At 45.1% G+C, this 12,599-nt stretch overlaps 1 protein-coding gene and 1 pseudogene across 4 annotated transcripts in view; both read right to left on the reverse strand.

Annotated features, from left to right (window-relative positions):
- Window positions 1–12,599, reverse strand: part of ARHGAP6 (Rho GTPase activating protein 6) — a gene marked incomplete at its 5' end in the record, with an annotated part of 507,844 nt that overhangs the window by 37,640 nt on the left and 457,605 nt on the right. For all 3 annotated transcript variants that reach the window (XM_081080924.1, XM_081080923.1, XM_081080925.1), the window contains one exon: window positions 10,119–10,298. In XM_081080924.1, the coding sequence (XP_080937050.1) occupies window positions 10,119–10,298 (180 nt within the window). The remainder of the gene's footprint in view (window positions 1–10,118; window positions 10,299–12,599) is intronic.
- On the reverse strand, window positions 2,816–3,279 carry LOC308511314 (large ribosomal subunit protein uL23-like; annotated as a pseudogene). Its single transcript has one exon. The product of its transcript is annotated as a large ribosomal subunit protein uL23-like (transcript).

Raw genomic sequence — 12,599 nt, forward strand, 5'->3', positions numbered from 1 at the left:
CATGCCATTTCACAACAGTTTGTCTGCCTCTTCAATTGCCTGTAATTGTTGTTTGGTGAGCATTTTCACTCCTTACCAACATTGGTGCTCTCGATGGCGTCTGCATGTTTTAAAATTGTGCCAATCAGATGTGGCCAACAACAAAAACATTCTCTCCTTTGTTTGTTGCATGAGAGATGCTTTGTGTCAGGCAGAGGTATCAGCATGAAAGGGTTGTCTGGTCAAGAACTGAAGTTTTATACCACAACTGGTACAGTTTTTCCTTGAACAACGACGTCCAGAACCAACTTGTTTGATATTGGAGATATTAGAGAACTGAGTTTGACTGCAACTGTTTCACTGATGGTTCACTACACGTTACAGTTGCATTGGGTATGGGGTATATGGGTATCACCTTTGCAATTTTTTGGTAAATCTAAGACCATTCTAAAATAAAACATCCATTAAAACAACACACAACATACTAGGCAATGGTAATATGTGGGGGATAGTAGAATGGACCACTGAAAGGATGGGGGCGTATGGGAAATGGCTGAGAGGAACCACCACCTCCCTGCCACCTGCTGGACAGTCATTGAACTAGAGGACATGAGGGGGAGACAGGTCCGTCTGGGAAAAACTTTAGGAGGGTCGAGGAAGCTCCCCTTTCTCTAACCAGAGCATCTGAGTCCTCTGCATCCTCTGCCACCTCCCCCGCCTGGATGGTCCAGCTGAGGCTTTGTGATGTCAGCCTCACCATGGCAACCCCTGACTGTTGGCCAATCAGAGCTGAGGGGTGTGGCTCCCCATTGTCCTGGAGAGTATATATAGAGGCCAGGACCCTCCCTTGGAGTAGGGCCTGTTGCTACAACAAAACCAAAGTTACTAAGAAAAGAGTGTAGACTAGTTTAGATAACGCATCCGTCTCCAGCCACAAGGATGGGCGAAGAACCTTCAAGTAAAAAAGTGAATCTGAAGTGCGTTTCCCCACTCGATGACCAGGAAAAGGAGAAGGTCAGACTGCCCTACTCATATGCCTCCCCTTCCCCAATAATTCCTCACCCAAGACTCTGGCCTTGTGCTTTTGGGCACAGACACTTCCTCATTCAATCCATTGTCAGTCTATGAGAAGCCCTTTTCCCACCCATTTCCCGAGTTCTTCCCCAAAGCCAATGTCTGTCTGTGTTTAACTTGTCTCCCAAGTAGATAAGGAAGATAATGAAGATGGTCAACTTGGTCCTTAAGCTGAATAAAGAGAAGAAGGAGAGAGGCAGACAGAAGTACAGAATTGTAGTTCGCTACAGGAAGGGACGAAAACCTCCAGTCAGCAATCCACCAGACGAAGAAGAAGAAGTGCCGGTGGTTTCTTCCACGAGTGATGCCCAGACGCCACCAGAAGAAGACCCTTAAGCAAGTGTAGCCTCTCTACAAAAAATGCTTAAGAAATGGGCATTATGAGACCAAAACATGAATGGTCTCCTTGAATAAATACCCCGTGTGTATAAAGCAAATGTGTTTGTATTTTTGTGTGTTCTCTGAATGGGGAGGGAGCAAAGGATGGAGCAGGTCTGTGAGAAGGGAGGGACAGAGAATTCTGCAATTTGGGCACCAGACCCGCCATTCCATAGTTAGCCAGGCACTGAGAAGGACAAGGTGAAGGCTGAAGATGAATTTTTTCCTTAACGCTTCATCATGCTGGCAAGGAAGAAAAGTTGTTTCTGCTTGTGTTTGGCACTGGGGGGATGGTGGTGGTTGGGGTGATGGGGAACAGGGTGTTGTGTGAGGGTTGGCAGTGTGTAATAATGAATTTGATTTCCATTTTAGATGTTAGACTATTGACAGCTTCAAGCCTCATTCCTTTCTCTTCCCTGTCCAGAAAACATTTGGAGAAGGTGATAGAAAAGGAGTTTCTGATCATAAAATACATAAATACAAGCAAGTCTAAACTTAACCATTGGAACGATTGTATTGCCTCCATTTCCCATAGTCAAAGCACCAATTATTCCTAACATATTTTTTTAGTGCAGAATGGCAATCTGAACTAAGGAGGTTGCTTAATATTATGTAAAGGTGTGTGGATGAATTTGGAGGGTCAGAATTCATTAAATTTAACGAATTTTTCCCAAGTGCCTGAGACATTCAAGGCAGCATATGGCAATTGAGGCACATTAATGAACAAAAAGAAGCAAATTGCCCAGGACCAAGGAGCTTTGTTGAAGGATGACTCGAGGCAGGAAGAGGCAGAAAAATTAGTAGACTTTGCTCCATGGTAGGAGGTTAAAAAAAGTAGAAACATGTCCTAACCGGTTTGGCTCAGTGGATAGAGCGTTTGCCTGTGGACTCAAGGGTCCCAGGTTCGATTCCGGTCAAGGGCATGTACCTTGGTTGCGGGCACATCCCCAGTAGGGGGTGTGCAGGAGGCAGCTGATCGATGTTTCTCTCTCATTGATGTTTCTAACTCTCTATCCCTCTCCCTTCCTCTCTGTAAAAAATCAATAAAATATATTTTTTAAAAAAGTAGAAACACCTCAGGTATAATATGTGGGTTTTTTTTATAGTGTAAAATTTTTATACATATATATTTTTATATATATTTTATTGATTTTCCACAGCGAGGAAGGGAGAGGGATAGAGAGCCAGAAACATCGATGAGAGAGAAGCATCGATAAGCTGCCTCCTGCACACCACCCACCGGGGATGTGGCCGCAACCAAGGCACATGCCCCTGCCCGGAATCGAAGCCAGGACCCCTCAGTCCCCAGCCCGACGCCCTATCCAGTGAGCCAAACCGGCCAGGGACTAATTTTTATATTTAGAATTAGGCAGCTGGACTCGGGTTAGATGATCCTAATTTTGTTGGCAACATCCAAAGCATCATCGTCAGGAGCCAGTGGAACATATGCCTTCTTCCCTCCATCAGGCCTGATCAGGGTGCTGACCTTGGCCACATCAAAGTCATCAAAGCTTCTTCACAGCCTGTCTGATCTGGTGCTTGTTGGCCCTAGCACCACAATGTACACAAGTGTATTGTTGCCTTCTGGCTTCTGCATGGCTGACTCGGAGGTCAGGGAATTTGATGGCACAGTGGGCAGGCCTGTTTCTCCTGGGGGCGCTCTCCCGCGGACGTTTAGGCTGCCTTCGGAGCCTCAGTGTCTTTGCCCGTTGGAAGGTGGGTGACGTGCAGATCTTCTTTTTGTGTGGCTGTGGACGCCTTTCAGCACCGCTTTCTTTGCCTTCAAAGCCTTCGCTTTGGCTTCGGCTTTGGGAAGGCAGGGGCTTCCTTCTTAGCTTTCAGCGCCATCTTTGTAAAAAGGGAAGCATGTTTCTGCTCCCCTCTGCATGTATGTGCTGCCAACAGTGCACACATTCTGTCACTGTGGGCAGGCTCCAGCAGGAACATGCACCGGCCCGTGCAGCCATGTGCTGGCCTGACCATCAGGCAGGTTGGTGTTATGAACTGTCTAGCGCAGTGGTTCTCAACCTTGGCTGCACATTGGAATCACCTGGGAATCTTTTTCAAATCCTGATTTCTGGGCCTCATCCTCCAGAAATTCTGTTTCTTTGTGATGAGGTGTGGCCACAACATGAGTCACAAAGAAACAGAATTTCGGGAGGATGAGGCCCAGAAATCAGGATTTGAAAAAGATTCCCAGGTGATTCTCATGTGCAGCCAAGGTTGAGAACCACTGGTCTAGAGGGATTGATACCATTAAATGCCTCCTTGACTCCCTGCTTTCAAGCTGGCTAAACTATTCCCTTTCTTCCTTGCAAATGACCTCTGTCTGAGATGCCATAGTGAAGTACCTGTCTTCTATGTGGGAGCAACATGCTATAGAACTGTGAATGAAAAAAGAGTGGTGGCCTAAACCAGGAAATGGAAGTCCTGCTTCCTTTTCTGGAGATGTTGGTGGGGGGCGGCTTCTCCTTTGAGGACCTGCATTCCTGCCTGCCGCCTTGGACTTGGCAGGCATATGAGGATTTAAGAAAATGCAATTTGCAGGGGGGAACGAGAACACAAAGTGAAGCTTGGCTCCAGAGCCTGGAATCCTCCTCCTGGCCTCTGACCCCTTTTCCCAATAGTTCTCATTGGAAATTTCCCACGTGCGCTGTGCTTGTCCCCAGCTCAGGCCGCGGAAGAGGCCGGGTGGGAACCCTCAGGCGTTCCCACGTCTCCACTGCCCTCCGGACTTTTCCTCGCCCACAGGCGTGCTGCCTTCTCTCGTTTCCCTCTCTCCAAAAAAGTAGCCCTAGTGCCCTGACCGGTGTGGCTCAGTGGATAGAGCGGCGGCCTGCGGACTCCAGGGTCCCGAGTTCGATTCCGGTCAAGGGCATGTACCTTGGTTGCGGGCACTTCCCCAGTAGGGAGTGTGCAAGAGGCGGCTGATCGATGTCTCTCTCTCATCGATGTTTCTAACTCTCTATCCCTCTCCCTTCCTCTCTGTAAAACATCAATAAAATATATATTTTTTAAAAAGTAGCCCTCGTAGGAATCTTATGGCATCACCCCTCAGAAGGAGCTGACAGTTTTCTCCACTCTGTTCTGAAGTTCTTATTAATTCCCAGAGCAATGATGAGTTTTCTCTGGGATTCCCAATATCAGTTACAGAGGCAACAACTTTCAGAGCAAAATGAATGTGTTAATGATGTGGTCAGTGAATCCTTCTCTTTTCCACTATTCCCAGCGGTCCCAGCGAGTATCATTTTATAGTTTTTAAATTGTTGTTGATATTAGAAATGTAGGATCAGGATTGAAAGGTAAAGGAATCTAAGGAGTGTAGACACTGAACCCAAAACAAACACACAGGAAAATGCAGACCACACTGTTCTACAGAGCGGCCAGGGCGTGCTTGCCAAGGAGGTACGTTAACCATGTAGAAACTTCATTTCCTCAATATGGCCTTTCTGCCTTTCTTTCATTTCGATTCAAACTGGCCTCGTGCAGTAGCTGACTCACCTGCCTCCCTCCCCCCCGCCCCCCCCCCCCCCCCCCCCGCCGCACGTCCACTCTCTTAATCACTGAGCCCTCAGGACAATGAGGTTCTGGTCGGCATAAAAAAATTTTAGGACCAAAGCCTGGGGTTCTTTGCCCACAGAGACAGGGTTTTGATCAAACTAAAGATAACATCGAGGCTTCAGTTGTGTTTCAGCTCCAGGCCCAGAAAAGCAGCAACACCAGACTATACGATGCCATGGCTGATACCAGCACAAGCACTGATCCACTATCTTAGCACCGACCAATTGGTAGAGGCCACGACCCAGACCATGACCCTGACCACACCCTAACTCCCTGAGTCGCCATGATTCATGATTTTCCCTATAGAACCCATTCCCTTAGTCACCCTAACTCCCTGAGTCACCACGATTCATGATTTTCCCCTATAGAACCCATTCCCTTAGTCACCCTAACTCCCTGAGTCACCACGATTAATGATTTTCCCTATAGAACCCATTCCCTGGAAGCCATCGGAGAGCCAGGCCTTTGGGCATTAGCTCACCTGTCTCTGGGCAGAGGCCACTTCCTAAAAATAAATCCTTACTTTCTTTGCTGCAAGAATCTGTTCATGCCGTATTAGGCTCTAGAGCAGTGGTTCTCAACCTTCCTAAGGCCGCAACCCTTTCATACAGTTCCTCATGTTGTGGTGACCCCCAATTTCATGGTTACAAATTGAACATCATGAAAGCATAGTGATTCATCACAAAAACAATATGTAATGATATATGTGTTTTCCGATGGTCTTAGGAGACCCCTGTCAAAGGGTCGTTCTACCCCCGAAGGGGTCGCGACCTACAGGTTGAGAACCGCTGCTCTAATGCATGAGGGAAATGGACCCTTTTAGTCTGGTAGCAACACCTGCTTTGACAGGGCAGACATCTTATCAATGAAATATAATAATAGCAGCGATCTTTTTTTTAGTGCCTAGTATATGTCAATTCTTGTCCCAAGTGCCTTAACCTGTCATTTCTAATTCTCAAAATGATCCTATAAAGTAGATAACTCCATCTTTCCCTTTTGACAATAGGAAAATGAAGGCATAGGAAAGTTAGGCATGGTGCCAAGGTCACAGCAAATATATGGCTGGGCAGGGGTTCGAATTCTAGTAGCTCACCCCAAAACTCATGGTCTTCCCACCATCTTTCCCAAGATGTGGTTTCCCAGGGTGTGATGATCAAAGTAGCAAAATGCCCTGAGGCATGCATTAGAAAGTACAGATTCCTGGACCCCAGCCCAGTGCTACGCAATCGGATTCTCTGGAATTTGGCCCCGGAATCTGAATATATGACACATTTCCTTGTGAGTCCGCTGCCTGCTTAAGTTTGAGAATAGTGACTACAATCTGCTGCCTTGGTGGCCACTGTTCGACAAAGTGCCCATGATGGCTGTTCTCAGAATCAGCTCTAGGGTTTTCTTTTTCTTTTTCTTTTTTAAAAAAATATATTCTATTTTTTACAGAGAGGAAGGGAGAGGGACAGAGAGTTAGAAACATCGATGAGAAACATAGATCAGCTGCCTCCTGCACACTGGGGATGTGCCCGCAACCAAGGTACATGTTCTTGACCGGAATCGAACCTGGGACCCTTCAGTCCACAGGCCGATGCTTTATCCACTGAGCCAAACTGGGTAGGGCTCAGCTCTAGGGTTTTCAACACGGTGCCTGAAAAGCACACAATTGGTGCAAAAGACTGTCCTAGTCGGACTCTTAAATCTAGGCAGCTCTTCTGTCTTATGGGACAAAGCCAGGTTCCTTTTTGCCCTTTCCAATGACCTCAGATACTGGCCACTTGGAAGAGACATCAGGAAATGAAGGACATTATTAACACTCAGAACAAACTCTGGATCCCGGCCAGGCCTCTGTGGGTTTTTATATCCCTTCCATCAGTTCTGCGGAATTGCTGCCTCCAGGGTACATTCTGCCTTCCATGACAAACGCACAAGCACCTTTTCTAATAACTCTTCCTTTCGAATGCATGGCAAGCGATGCCTCTTTCTGAGCCCATAAACCCTTCCCAGGACTGTGAAACTGCACAACTGTGAACCGCCTTTAACTCTCAGGTCCCGGCTAGCGTTATTCTTCCTTGTTTGGAACTACGGTACTAATTCTGAAAGTCTCTTAAAAACAAACCAAAATGAAACAGCTATAGACATCATGGAATTTTTGTCCACCCACATAGACCAGCTTTGCCAACTAGCCACCAGCTCTGGTATAACCAACAGGAATCTGAAATGCCAAATATGCCAAGAGAATCTATGAAGTGAGGAGCTTAATTTTTTTCTGTGCTTAATGGAAATAAAAGAGATGACATTAGTGCTAGGGCACAGAATCATGAAGGTTTTAGAACTAGAAGAGATCTTGGTGAGTCATTTATTCTAACCCAATCCTGTGATCACGAAAGAAATAGAAATCGGAGAGCATGAGGTCACATAGTTAATGCATAGCAAAGACAGGACTACAGCAAACTTTTCTGGTTCCAGAGCCAGTTTTCCTTTTACTGACTCAGGCTTGATATCTTTTACCCATCACCCCTGTCGCTTAGAAAGTACAGATTTGAATTGATTTGTATGGTGCTCACTGTCTCTTCTCTCATTTGTCATTCCCATACTCCATGTCAGGAGATCAAGAATGCTTACGTTAATGGTGAACTTATTTTGAGAAAGCTATCCTTAATTCCTTCCTGCCTAACCTTTTTATACATAAACTTTATTATTCGTAAACTTCAGTCATATGGAAATCATATGTCCCCAAACTACCATTGAGTCATTTCTTAATTCAACCAATATTTCTTTTTTCTACCTAATGCCAGGCACGGATGTAATGCAGTCAAGAACGTAGATGGAAGAGGACGAGAAGGCCTCCTGCCATGAAGTTTACACTCAACCAACATGAGAAATTAGTAAAATCCTATATTAGTAGTGGTGAGTGCTAAGGAGGAAAGGCAGGGAAAGGGAATAGGAAGTGAGGAAGTGTGTACAAGGTGGGGAGAGGGGCTGTATTTAGACAAGGTGGTCAGAAAAGGCTTCAGTGAGGAGTAAAGACCACACCTGAGGAACCAAACTATGAGATATCACCCAGGAGAGTCTTGACATCAATTCTACAGAGAGTGGCAAAGATCAAATTCGGAAAATATTGGAAAATGCTGTTTTTCGTAGCTAGGGTGGCAGGAAATGGGGAGGAGGGGAATGGCACAATTAAAATGTGGCAACCATACTTCCCAGGAAGCCAGGAAGAGTTGTTTTAGTACCTGAGGTGAAAAGAGATGCCTGGTGATTAGTGGTTTCATAAGAAGAACTTTTCTTAGAATACAGAATTTAGAGAACAGAATTAAGATTAATGAGAGGTATTATTTTGTTAAAAAAAAAAAATCCAGAGAGCATGAAGTAATGCCACGACTGTTTGGCAAAAAGATATGTGACTTCAAAACTTGATGAAAAGGTTGATAAGTTTAGTCATTTGATTCATCCAAATATGCAATTAATTATGAGGATTTGGGCTGAAGTGTGGAATTTATATAGAGTCAATGATAAATGGCACATTTTTTTTGAGAGTTTACTGTGTGCAACATCGGAACAGAGCTTCAGAGACTCAACGAGAAGGGAGGCACTATTCTACCTCAGAGGACTTTTCACTGTGCGAAATCCATTTTCTGTGCCTCCTGGACGTCCAGCAGGAATACATTTCCCAGCCTCCTTTGCAATTAACTATGGCTTATGGGTGAGTTCTGGCCAATGGGATTTGAGTGGGCATGATGAATGTCCCTTCTAGTTTTGGCCCATAAATCCTAGAGGATTGCAGTGTCTCAAGATGCACGGAGCTGGGCTTCCTAAATCACGACGCTGTCAACCAAACATTTGATTAAACTTTATGTCAACAAGATATTTATGTCTGTTGTGTCCTGAGAGTTGAGCCAGCTCATGTAGCCCAACTAATATCACTATTAATTAACAGGTTCATAGAATTTTATAGTTTGCAGAATACTCTCCCATAGCAAATAATGGTGAGAATTACCCTGAGAAATAGGTGATATTTTGATTTTTTCCCATTTCATAAAACTGAAATTGATGCTTATTGAGTATTGAATTACTTAGTCACGATCACATAGGTAAGACAGGGAGGGCAAAGATTTTAAACCACTGGCTCTCAAACTTACAAAAAATCATTGATATAAGACAAAGCATGAAAATAAATCTAAGGCAAGGCATTGGAAAAATATAGACAAAATACTGAGGAGATTCAAAAGAGGAGACTAGAAGAGACACAATGGGCTCTGGTGGTGCAGGTAAGAGTCATGGTGAGTGTTTGCACACTGACAAGAAAAATGGGAGAAGAAACATAGAGAAGATTTCTGTAACTTCTGACAGGCAATATGAGTGGTAAACAGAAATAGAAAAGAGTTGGCATTTGTTCTAATGTTTCAAGGGAAGCTGGAGCAAGCAATGCAGTTTTTTGAAGGAAAACAGGAACTGGTAATTCAATACAAATCAAAAAAGTATTTATTGAGTGCCTGCCAGATGAAGGGCCTTCCAAAAGTGTACAGAGGATACAGAGAAGAGATAACAAGGACACAACCCATGCTCTAAATGTGTTTATAATCTATTAGGGGAAATAGTCAAAAATGACTGTAGCACAATGCTAAGATAAGCATCAATAAGAAAACTAACGGAGTTCAAAGGACAGAGAAATGACATGGGTAGGTGGCATGAGAAGGACACAGAAAACATAGGTGAAGCTTCATGGAGGAGTTAAAATGTTCATATTGACCTTTGAGGAGAGGCCATCTCTGAAGATGATATGAATATATAAATTCCTGAGGGCCACATACAATTCCGAAGAGAATGGTTTTGTCACTATTTCGAGCAAAGATACTGCTATCAGCATAATGAAGTGACTCCAAACGTGACCATTGTTCAGGGCACAAGAAAATGAAATTTCTAATTTGAATATGTTTGCTTAAACCTGGAATCACAAACTTACAGTGATATCATAGGTTGTAAAGTTCTTTTCCTATTGAAACTGCATGCCTTCCAATGAATTCAGTGACCAGCACTGTAGACCGGAAGGGGGTGTGTGTGAGTGACATTGTGCCACCAAGAGGCGATGAACAGACAGCCTACTAAGATGCTTTGCCAAAGAAAGGACCACCTACCATAAACAGGGTTTCATAATTTTCAATCATTTTCTGCACCACAGCGATGATGGCTGTGCTTTCCTCAGCCCGGGCCGAACTCTGGACGGAGAATTCTTTGTCTGATGACTTCTGCTTGTGCAGAAGGTTGGGTCCAAATATGGTGGCCAAGTTTAGAGATGTCATTTTGTTCCCCGTGACCTACAGGAACAGAGAATACAAGAACTGTTGTTATTTTTCCTTTTCAAAGGGCTGAGTGGTTCAATAACCCATAGAAACTTTCCTTTCCTTTTCTGTTTTCCTGCAAGGACTACATCACCTCTGGCAGAACTGATGAGAGGTTCCATCATTTTCCTTTTGCTTCATATCTTGGATTGAAGCTCATGGCACAGTGGCCATTTCAACAGCATACTGAGTAAAATTTTGTGATTCTAAGTGATTTGTTGTGAAACTGGTACTATATAAAACTTCTATCCTGTCTGCCTTTAAAAATATTGGTATCCATCTATCCATGTATCTATCCATCCAAACATCCACCCTCGGTCTAACCCTTCATCCATCAATCCATCATTTCTCCATGACTCCATCCACTCAGCATCTACCACAGGTTGGGCATTTTTTCATGGATTCTAGTTATTGACAAAAATTTCCCACAAGGATCACAGCATAGTCCTTATTTTAAAAGTTCACATTCTGCCCTGGCTGGTTTGGCTCAATGGATGGAGCATCGGCCTGGGGACTCAAGGGTCCCGGGTTCGATTCCAGTCAAGGGCATGTGCCTTGGTTGCGGGCACATCCCCAGTGGGGGGTGTTCAAGAGGCAGCCGATCAGTGATTCTCTCTCATCATTGATGTTTCTATCTCTCTCTCCCTCTCCCTTTCTCTCTGAAATCAATAAAAATATATTAAAAAAAGTTCCCATTCTGGAGGGAAAAGACACCAGTTATAAGCAGTGAGTACAAAGTATGAAGTTATCAACTCTGGAGGCCGCAGGGACACGCCCAAGAGATGGGACAGAAGGCAATTTCCCAGTGGTGACAATGCCATATGCAAAGACAGAAACATGTACAGTATCACAAGGGGAGGGGGTCAGGGTAGTGATGAAGAGCATGGAGCTCCCTGGGGCCAAGCCGCATGTCCTTTGTGGGGCCCAGTTGGCCTCGGCTGACAACCAGTGGTCTAGGCCCGTGGTCGGCAAACTCATTAGCCAACAGAGCCAAATATCAACAGGACAACGATTGAAATTTCTTTGGAGAGCCACATTTTTTAAACTTAAACTATATAGGTAGCTACATTGTTATTCACTTCATTAGGGTACTCCTAAGGCTTAGGAAGAGCCACACTCAAGGGCCAAAAGAGCCGCATGTGGCTCGCGAGCCGCAGTTTGCCGACCACGGGTCTAGGCAATTTTTTCTTTTCTTGATTTTTGAATCCTCACCTAAGGATATTTTTTCATTGATGGAGAGAGTAGAAGAGAGAGGAAGAGACAGAGTGAAACATCGATGTGAGAGAAACACATCGATTGGTTGCCTCCTGCACGTGTCCCTACCAGGGCCTGGCCGGGGAGGAGCCTGCAACTGAGGTACGTGCCCTTGACCAGAATCGAATCTGGGACCCTTGAGTCCGCAGGCTGACACTCTGTCCCAGGGGTGGGCAAACTTTTTGACTCGAGGGCCACAATGGGTTCTTAAACTGGACCGGAGGGCCGGAACAAAAGCATGGATGGAGTGTTTGTGTGAACTAATATAAATTCAAAGTAAACATCATTACATAAAAGGGTACGGTCTTTTTATTTTTAGTTTTATTCATTTCAAACGGGCCGGATCCAGCCCGCGGGCCGTAGTTTGCCCACGGCTGCATCCACTAAGCCAAACTGGCTAGGGCTAGGCAACTTTTTATTTCTCTTGTTGATATTGAAAATCCAGCAATTCCTGCATAAGTATGGGGACTGTGGCTGCTTGGCCGGGGGTGGGGGTGGGGGGGGGGTGGGATCTGCACAGTGTTTGAGGGGCAGCTGGGTCACAGCACAGAATTCGAGTTCTGAGTCACAGCCAAGACAAAGCTTCCTGAGCCCCACTCTTGTCCTGCGGAGCCTTGAAGTGGTGGCTACCAGTCCTGCAATCCCAGGGTGGGACATGGGGACATTATTTTTAGAAAGTGAGGCTGTTTTCAGGTTGGCCGCCAAGGAAAATGATTTTACGCAGTAAACACTGGGGATTTTGAAGAAAGTGCCCTTTGTGTATGACTGCTGAGTTATTTTTTTCCTTTCTTTTCTTTCATTGATATCAAACTTGACAAGTGTTTGTTTTATTTTTCATGTCGTTTCCTACAAGTTCACGGCTAAGGATAAAATCAAATATGTGCCGCCCTGGCTGGTTTGGCTCAGTGGATAGAGCGTCGGCCTGCGGACTGAAGGGTCCCGGGTTCGATTCTGGTCAAGGGCATGTACCTTGGTTGCGGGCACATCCCCAGTGGAGGGTGTGCAGGAGGCAGCTGATCGATG

The sequence above is a fragment of the Myotis nattereri genome (assembly GCF_964212035.1).
Source record: "Myotis nattereri genome assembly, chromosome: X".
In the NCBI taxonomy this organism is placed as follows: domain Eukaryota; kingdom Metazoa; phylum Chordata; class Mammalia; order Chiroptera; family Vespertilionidae; genus Myotis; species Myotis nattereri.